General features: G+C 41.9%; 1 protein-coding gene across 1 annotated transcript; it reads right to left on the reverse strand.

Moving 5' to 3' along the window:
- Positions 1-704: 704 nt before the first annotated feature.
- LOC139025229 (uncharacterized) lies at positions 705-1,412 on the reverse strand. Its single transcript, XM_070440305.1, has one exon. It carries the CDS (start codon positions 1,410-1,412, stop codon positions 705-707), a length of 708 nt encoding a protein of 235 aa, XP_070296406.1.
- Between the last annotated feature and the right edge of the window lie 8,745 nt (positions 1,413-10,157).

The following is a 10,157-nucleotide window of genomic DNA, read 5'->3' on the forward strand; positions in this document are numbered from 1 at the left end:
ACCGTGATTGTTTTCAATTAAAATGGTCAAAAAGAAACAACTTCTCAATCAAGAATTTGGCGAGGAATGTCTGGGTTTTAGGATGTTAAATTACCTGTGATAGTGGAACTGGCCCCTTCCCTCAAATTCAGTTTAGCATGACATGCCTATGTTACAAAAATATAAACGCTAAAGGGATAGTTCACTCATATAAAAAAGTTGGTTTCCTTCCTTGTATTAATGAACAAGATAAGACCGCAATCAATGCTTTGCTTACCTGGCAACTGTCTGTAAATGCTAAAGTAAAAAACTGTTTAGCATTTTAGTCGAAAAACCAATGCCAGTCCATAGCAGAGATAGTTACGCGTTTTGAGTCCAAATCTTCCCAAGAGTCTAAAATGTATTGTGTGTAGTTGAATAAAGTTACTATAAGATGATTTGGACATAAACTGTGAAAAATGCTAATATCCAGGATATTAACTTGCATTGGTTTTTGGACTGATGGCCAGGTAAAAAACAAACAAATGGCAAGGTAAATAAGCTAGGGCATGGCCTACTGTCTTACCTGAACCATAGACTGCTTACAGGGTAGAGAAACCATTATGCAATTTTGTAATTTGGGTGATCTATCCCTTTAATGTATCTTAATGACTCATATTTTGTTAACTTAGTATCATCCTCATGGCTTCAATGATTTTACAGCCTGTTGGGCTTTGAGCCAAATATCAGCTGCCCTCTGTCCGGAAAACAACCTGACCGATGCCCAGGTTTAAAGTGGTGCCGAACATGTAGAGAGAGATTACTGTGTACAAGGTTTTATCGTCAAAGTATGTTGAGGAAAGAYCGTTGCTTAAGTAATGAATMAAAATCCACACTGCTGTAAAGAAGAAGATAATTCCCTGCAGYATACCAGCGATGGTGACCCTCATRTGACTGTGCAGTCGGGGAGAGGAGAAGGGGCTGCCGCTCTCTTTCATGCTCTTCATGTGTCTGTGCAGGTAGCACACCGTGGCACAGCTTGACCCCACCATRACACAGAGGKAAAAAAAGATGTAGATCATTTCCAAAAACAGACTTGCTGTCGATGCGTCAAGATGGACATCTTTTAGAGAGGCAGCATCATCTTTTGGAGTGGCATAAGTTGATGTGYTTGTGTTATTAAMCWGCARCTTTTTGGYAGAGACATTAGCAGTGCCATTCGTTGATGTGAAACCTGTGCTATTAGTAGGCCCCTRTCCTGAGGAATASAATTCTCCTGTAGCCCTAACAGCAAATTGAAASATAAAGAACATCCTGTCTCCAAATAGACCCCAGTAGATGATGCTTTTGATGTTCCTCTTCACCCAGGTGAAGAGAGCTCGCTGGGCAGGGACGATCTGGGTGTAGTAGAKGAAATTCAGKCAMACAGATGTTGACATGCTGGTTGKTGCCATGTAKACCATTGMTAGATAAGCAGCATAGAAAAACTCAGAACTGGCGGAGACCATCCACAAGCATTGTGCTGCAATGAGAGAGAATAGGTAAACAGTGGTACAGAATACCATAGATCCCAGCAGTAACGTCACAGGCTGTTTGAGTCCCTCTCTGCCGTGCGGTGGACAGAGCATGCAGAAAGCAAAAATATGTTTGCAAAGATGTTTAGTATGGTGAGTGGGCCATTGACAATTTTCACAGACAAGTCGTCCATCGTTATACGTGACATTTTTGAGAGGTTTAAGTGTGCAGGGAATGCTAATCTTCTCTCGGCGTCTGGTGTTCAAATGCTGTACACCCCATCCCAGCCAGTTGTCTGACACACCAGGAAAACAGTCTCAAACATAGCACAACCTATTTACATTGCACATACCCGTAAGTAAATGATTAAGGTGTACATCAACCCAATAGGAAAACAATGGGTGATACTTTCAAATACGCAATAAATGCCCTTATAAGTGCATTTGTAATGCCTTATAATACACATTCTGTATAGTGCCTTATAATACTATGTATTATAACAATAAAAATATTTGCGCGACTCAAATTTCATCCCCCAAAAATCTCAAAGTAACACAGTTATCACATTTTGAGTTGTAATTTTACATTCAAAGCATCCTGAATATGCTTGACGTGGTTCATGTCAAAATACATAGAATTGCAGAAATTAGCTTTAAAACAGTAAAAGATTCATGGGGGAGGACACCCAGACCCCCTGTCTAGGGATTGTGCCAGGTGGCGATGAAATTCACATAGCAAATCTCACTCCAAGCTTTCTTCAAAAGTTGGCTGCACTGTAGTAAAATGTATAATAAATACAATGGATATAACAATGCACAACAACACACACTTAGCTACCCTGATAAAATTTTATTTCACAGTGTCATGTATATGGAAAGTGCCGTTTAGCAAGCTAGGTGGTCACATGCATCCATAACATTCCCTTCCACAAGTCTGTAGCCGGTCTGCTAGCTAGCTCTGAGCTCTATCAAGTCTACAGCTGGTCTGCTAGCTACTGTAGCTCCCAACTCTATCAAGTCTGTAGCCAGTCTGCTAGCTAGCTTCCAGCTCTTTCAAGTCTGTAGCCGGTCTGCTAGCTAGCATCCAGCTCTGCTGAGAKAGCAGTTCAAACTGTAGAACCCAGTTGCTACATTGGAATATAAAAATGGATTTTATCAAACAAAACTATTCTACCTTTTATCTCTGGCACCCTCATGATGACTGAATGTAAGTACATTATTTACCTTCAGAGGTGAATGTATCAAACCAGTTACCGTGATAAAAGCGTTTTGTTGTTGTGCACTCTCCTCAAACAATAGCATGGTATTTTTCACTGTAATAGCGACTAAATTGGACAGTGCAGTTAGATTACCAAGAATTTAAGCTTTCAGTCCATATAAGACATGTCTATGTCCTAGAAAGTTAGCTGTTACTTACAACGTCATTCTAGTCACATTAGCGCAAGTTAGCAACAACCGTCCTGGTTTAGGGACACCGATCCCGCAGAGGTTAGCATCCAGCTCTATCAAGTCTGTAGCTGGTCTGCTAGCTAACTCTGTCAAATATACAGTATTCCTGTAYAAAGGCAGTTTACCAGAGGCAGAACAAGGAGCCAGATCTCTCACTGTATCTCTTGTACAGTGCATTTGGAAATTATTCAGACCCCTTGACTTATTCCTATTTTGTTAAGTTACAGCCTTATTCTAAAATTGATTAAATGTTTGTTTTTTCCCTCATCAGTCTACACAAAATAACCCATAATGGCACAGCAAAAAACGTTTTTTAGATTTTTAAATGAAGGTGAAATAAATAAATAATAAAAATAAAAGCTTTGCACACCTATATTTAGGGAGTTTCTCCCATTCTTCTCTGCAGATCCTCTCAGGCTCTGTCAGGTTGGATGGGGAGCGTCGCTGCACAGCTATTTTCAGGTTTCTACAGAGATGTTCGATCGGGTTCAAGTCCGGGCTCTTGCTGAGCCACTCAAGGACATTAAGAGACTTGTCCTGAAGCCACTCCTGTATTGTCTTGGCTGTGTGCTTCGGGTCATTGTCCTGTTGGAAGGTGAACCCTCGCCCCAGTCTGAGGTCTTGATCGGGACCTTCTCATCAAGGAAACATTAGATGTTAATACAGTTTTCTTTCCCCAAAACTAGAATTTGTTACAAACAGTGCATTAAGTTTTGTAGACCTGACCCTTTCTAAAAGTTTCCAAAAAATTGCATTGTTTAGAAGGATTGCAAGGMCGAATTCAGTTGTTGCACCTGCGCACTTCACAGACAGGTGTTCCCTAACGGAAATATGCAAATACCTGCTAGACCGAGCCAATAGTTTCGGATCTCGCTTGTTCTGCCCACTATGCATAATTTGTTCTCATTGGAAACAACACCCTAATGCCTATCTTGGGTTAGTTATAAAAAATCTTTGGTTTAACTGTTTAGAGAGGCTAGGTCTGAGCCCGAGTAGCCCCACCYATGACTAGCTTGTGATTTATCTAGCTCTGTATCTAGACTTGAGCCTCAAGATATAGTTAAATATATACAGTATATAGACATTTTTAGAAAGAGTATCACATATTAACTCAAAGTCTAAGTTGTGTGTGTGTTTTTCTGTCTATTGTGGAAATGACCACAATTTACTTACATCTTAAAGCCTACAAAATCATGGGTTGCATATTTCATCACAATATTGTTTGGAATGTTCTACTGAGGACTGATGCCCGAATGAACGTTATACTCAAAGCATTGTTGTCACGCCCTGACCATAGAGAGCTTTTATTCTCTATGTTGGTTAGGTCGGGGTGTGATTAAGGGTGGGTTATSTATGTGAATTATATTTCTATGTTGGCCTAGTATGGTTCCCAATCAGAGGCAGCTGTTTATCATTGTCTCTGATTGGGGATCATATTTAGGTAGCCATTTTTCCATTGTGCTTTGTGAGATCTTGTCTAGGTATAGTTGCCTGTTAGCACTACTCTGAGCGTCACGTTTCGTTTGTTCGCTTTATTGTTTTTGTTCTTTTAGTTTCTCTTCCAAATAAAGGATGGAAACATACCACACTGCATCTTGGTCCACTCCTTATAKCGATCGTGACAATTGTCAATGGGCGCTGATGAAGATTTCACCGAAAGTACATCTGCTAACTAGCRTCCAGCTCTATAACGTCTGCAGCCTGTCTGCTAGCTACATGTAGCCTCATAAGGATCGTACCATGTTTTTGGGCCTAAAATGACATACCCAAYTCGAACTGCCTGTAGCACAGGACCTGAAGCAAGGATATGCATATACTTGATACCATTTGAAAGGAAACACTTTGACGTTTGTGGAAATATGAAATTAATGTAGGAGAATATAACACATTAGATCTGGTAAAACATAATACAAACAAAAAAACATGTTTTTTTTCTTCTTCATCATTATTCAAATACAAGAGAAAGGCCATATAATCAGATAGGAGTTTAGATGCAATTTTGATTTTGGCAACCAGATGGGAGCAGTGTGTGTGCAAAGTTTCAGACTGATTCAGTGAAGCATTACTTTTCTACACTATAGTCTGCCAGGAGTTTTTCCAAATGAACTTTTGATTTCACCAAAAGTGCATTACAGTGGCTAATGATGGCAAAGTTGTTTTCTACAAATGATTTGCCTACTTTAGCACTGTGTAATTTAGACGAAACAGTCATTAGCAACCGTTCAGAATGACTGGGCATCAGTCATCAGTTGGACACAAATATGGCTGCAGCCTCTGTAGAAAGTTCATAACAATGTCAACGATGTAACCAAGCAACCAATGAATACCTATTATAGTATTTTATAATTAACTGAATCCCTTTATTTAAAGTAACGAAAACACATTAAGTGTTTCATAGAGATTCATAATTCATTTTGAAAGTAAGACGCTTTATAATGCCCTTGTGGCATAGTGCCTTTTAAGCATTATGCCACCTGTGAAGGTCATTTTCTGATTAGTAGGGCTGTAATGCATTATATGTTATACAATGTCTCAAGGATGCTATACAAGCAATTATATCGTATAGTGAGTATTTTTAGGCACTATAGCTGTATACACTTATAAGGCATTATATGTGTACGCATCAAAGTGTTACCGAACATTGCATAACATTCCTGCATGTGTAAAATTAGCTAATATGCTATGATTGGTGGCAGAGGGACTGCAACAACATTTCTGAAAGGCTCTTGAAATCTCAAGTTGATTGCTTTTACGGAGGCATCTCTTTTCTAAAATGTAAATAGTCTGTATGCTAGTATGAAAATGGGTTCAAATGTTCCATAACCTGTTTGCATATCAAAAACAGATGGAAATACCAACCAGCTTCCAATTGCTGGCGTGCCTCTGAAGCTAAGCAGGGTTGGGCCAGGTCAATCCAGGGGTGTATGCATTCTGTAGTAAAAAGGTTTCTTAAACAGATGCAAACGTAATGAAACGGAGCGGGACCTACCTGAATTTGTCCAATAGAAACTTTTGGTTTGCTTCCATTTGGATCTTAAGCGAAACTGTTTCCGTAATGAATATACCCCAGGTAAAATGCTTCTGAAAGTGGTGTTGGAGGGCCAGTAGGGGGTTATTCGAAAATCCCTGGGCCCGGTTTCCCAAAAGCATCTTAAGGCTAAGTTTTATCTTAGAACCATAGGATCCTATGGTTCTAACGATGAACTTAGCCTTGTGGGAACAACATCCCATTCATTGAAGATGTTCCACACGTTCCAAAATTTTGGGTAGAGCGCAGCATTCACGTAAAACTGAAAGACATTTAACCATGGCAAGGTGACTGGGAACATGGACGTGTACAAACAGCCAACTATGCCCTCCGTAAGGCAATCAAACAAGCAAAACGACAGAACAGGGACAAAGTGGAGTTGCAATTCAACAGCTCAGACACGAGGCATATGTGGCAGCGACAATCATGAATTATAAAGGGAAAGCTGGCCATGTCGCCGACGCCTTGCCTCGGACAAGCTAAACACCTTCTTCGCGCCGCTTCAAGGAAACCACAATGCCGCCAGTGCAGGCCACCGCCACTACGGACTGTGAGCTCTCGTTCTCCGTGGCCGACGTGAGTAAGAATTCAAGCGTGTTAGCCCTCGCAAGACTGACAGCTCAAAGCATGTGCAGACCAGCTGGCTAGAGTGTTTAATGACATATTCAATCTCTCCCTATCCCAATTATAGTACCCAAGAGGGCAAAGGTAACATAACTAAATTACTTCTGTCATCATGAAGTGCTTTGAGAGGCTAGTTAAGGATCATATCACCTCCACCTTACGACACCCTAGACCCACTACAATTTGCATACCGCCCGAACAGATCCACAGATGACCCAATCGCCATCGCACTGTCCTATCCCATCGAATAGAGGAATACCTATGTAAGAATGCTGTTCATCGACTCAGCTCAGCCTTCAACCCTCCAAGCTCATCACTAAGCTCGGGCCCTGGGTCTGAGCCCTGCCCTGTGTAACACGATCTGTACCTCCTTCCGGGCCGACCCAGGTGGTGAAGGTAGGCAACAGACCTACGCTACACTGATCCTCAACAGGGCCCCACAAGGGTGTGTGCTCAGCCCCTCCTATACTCCCTGTTCACCGATGACTTCGTGGCCATGCACATCTCCAACTCAATCATGAAGTTTGCAGACAACACATTAGTGGTAGACCTGATTACCAAGAACAACGAGAGCCCACATGGAGGAGGTGAGGGCCCTAGTGGAGTGGGCCAGGAAAATAACCTCTCCCTCAACGTCAACAAAAAAGCAGAGACAGCAGAGAGAGCACGCCCCCATCCACATCGATGGGAGCGCAGTGGAGAGGGTGAAAAGCTACAAGTTCCTTGGCATGTATATCACTGACAACCTGAAATGATCCATCCACACAGACAGTGTGGTTCCCCCTCAACCTCATGAAGTTGAATAAATTTGGCTTGGCCCCTAAGACCTCACAAACCTCTACAAATGCACCATACAAAAATTCTTCAAATGCACCATTGAGAGGATCCTGTCGGGCTGTATCACCGCCTGGTATGGCAATTGCACCATCTGCAACCGCAGGCTCTCCAGAGGGTTGTGCGATCAGCCCAACGCATCACCAGGGGCACACTGCCGCCCTCCAGGACATCTACAGCACCCAGTGTCAAGGACTCATCCACCCGAGCCATGGCCTGTTCACCCCACTACCATGTAGAAGGCGGAAACAGTACAGGTGCATCAAAGTTGGGACCGAGAGACTGAAAAACATCTTCTATCTCCAGGCCATCAGACTGTTAAATAGTCAACACTAGCCAGCCTTCGCCCAGTACCCTGCCCTGAACTTACTTACTGTTACTAGCCGGCTACCACTCGGTACTCTACCTTGCACCTTAAAGACTGCTTCCCTAGTAGATAGTCATTGAACACTGGTCACTTTAATAATGTTTACATACAGTTTTACCCACTTCATATGTATACACTGTATTCTAATCAAGGCTCATCCTACGTAATTACTCTGTACACACCTTTTCTGTTCATATACTGTCCATACTGTCTATACACACCATCATTTACATATAATGTATATATAACAAATTAAGTACACCTGTTGAGTTGAAATATTGTTCCTCAGAACAGCCTAAATTCATCAGAACACCTCTACAAGGGTGTCGAAAGCGTTCCACAGGGATGCTGGCCCATGTTGACTCCAAGCTTCCCACAGCTGCATTGTTAGGTGTTGTTAGGCCCAAGACGAAGTCTATGTGACAACTGGAGATCAACTTTTAAAAATGTTGGAGACAGAACAGCAAGGGTTATACAAATCTCCACTGTTTAAAACTAAATGTTAGTCTAAAAGAAATGTGAGATAACGTCTAGATGCTTTTTATAGTGGAGATCAAGTTGATAAATTGCTTGCTGGGCTGATGAGACAGTGGATTGCACAGTCAGATGGAACAGAGTAAAAAGGTGTTTTAATGTCATAGATTTAGCTGGTGGTAACTTGTGGACTACACAACGGCGTAATGGGGTTTTAACCAATCAGCATCCAGGATTAGACCCATCTGTTGTTTAATTATTGATGTCACGTGAAACTGTTGCGTGAGAAAACCCACCAGCGTTGCAGTTCTTGACAAAAAACGGTGTGCCTGGCACCTACTACCATACCCTGTTCAAAGGCATTTAAATATTGTTCTTGCCCATTCACCTTCTGAATGGCACACATACACAATCTATGTCTCAATTCTCTCAAGGCTTAAAATTCCTTCTTTACCTGTCTCCTCCCCTTCATCTATACTGATTGAATCAATAAGGGATCATAGTTTTCACCTGGACTCACCTAGTCAGCAGGTGTTCTTAATGTTTTGTCCACTCTGTATATATTTATATTCCCGACTGACTCGTTCTGATATTTCTTCATTTCTTTCTTTACATTTTTGGGGAAATTGTGGTGTATTGTTAGGTATTACTGCACTGTTGGAGCTAGAAACATAATATTTTTGCTGCGCTTCCAATAACATCTACAAAATACGTGTACGTGACAAAGCATTTACGAATTGCTTTTACAGTCCGGGTTAGGTTGAATCCTTCTCTGCCACTAATGGTAGCATAAATTATGCTAATGATGCAGGTGACTTATGCAATAGTTGCTTTTGTGTTGACGTTACACCTCAATCATTTGCATGTATCTGCAATGTAAACAGGTTACGCTACATTTGAGTTTGTTTTTCGGTGTCTCCGACACCAGGCTGGATTGGGTGTCTAGCATTTTAACACCAGACACTGACAGAGAAGATAGGCTATCCCTGCAAACAAAACCTCTTAAAAATGACACGTATCATGATGGACAACTTGTCATTCACAATAGTTAATGGACTCTCACCTTTCTCAACATCTTTGCAAACATATTTTCATCTTCTGCATGCTCTGTCCACCGCGTGGCAGTCAGGGGACTCAAACAGCCCATGAAGTTACTGCTGGGATCTATGGTATTCTGTACCACTTTTACCTGGTCTCTCTCATTGCGCACAATGCTTGTGGATGGTCTCCGCCAGTTCTGAGATTTACTCTGCTTCTTATCTAATAATGATGTACATGGCAGCAACCAGCATGTCAACATCTGTCTGGCTGAATTTCTTCTACTACACCCAGATCGTCCCTGCCCAGCGAGCTCTCTTCACCTGGGTGAAGAGGCATCAAAAGCATCATCTACTGGGGTCTATTTGGCGACAGGATGTTTTGTTATTTTTCAATTTGCTGTTAGGGCTACAGGACAATTTTATTCCTCAGGAAAAGACCTATTATAGCACAGATTTCACATCAACAAATGGCACTGCTAATGTCTCTCCCAGAAAGGTGCTGATTAATAACACAACCACATCAGCCAACGCCACTGGTGCTGCCTCTCTAACAGTCCTGCTTCACACACTGATAGCAAGTCAGTCTTTGAAAATTATCTACATGCTTTTTTTACCTCTGTGTGATGGTCGTGTCAAGCTGTGCCACGGTGTGCTACCTGCACAGACACATGAAGACCATGAAAGAGAGCGGCAGCCCCTTCTCCTCTACCCGTCTACACAGTCAGATGAGGGTCACCATCGCCGGTATCCTGCAGGGAATTCTCTTCCTCTTTACCGCACTGTGGATTTTCATTCATTACTCAAGCAAGGTTCTTTCCTCAACATCCTTTGACGATAATATCTTGTACACAGTAATCTCTCTCACCAAG

The sequence above is a fragment of the Salvelinus sp. IW2-2015 genome, unplaced genomic scaffold (assembly GCF_002910315.2).
Source record: "Salvelinus sp. IW2-2015 unplaced genomic scaffold, ASM291031v2 Un_scaffold2394, whole genome shotgun sequence".
NCBI classification, from domain to species: Eukaryota; Metazoa; Chordata; class Actinopteri; order Salmoniformes; family Salmonidae; genus Salvelinus; species Salvelinus sp. IW2-2015.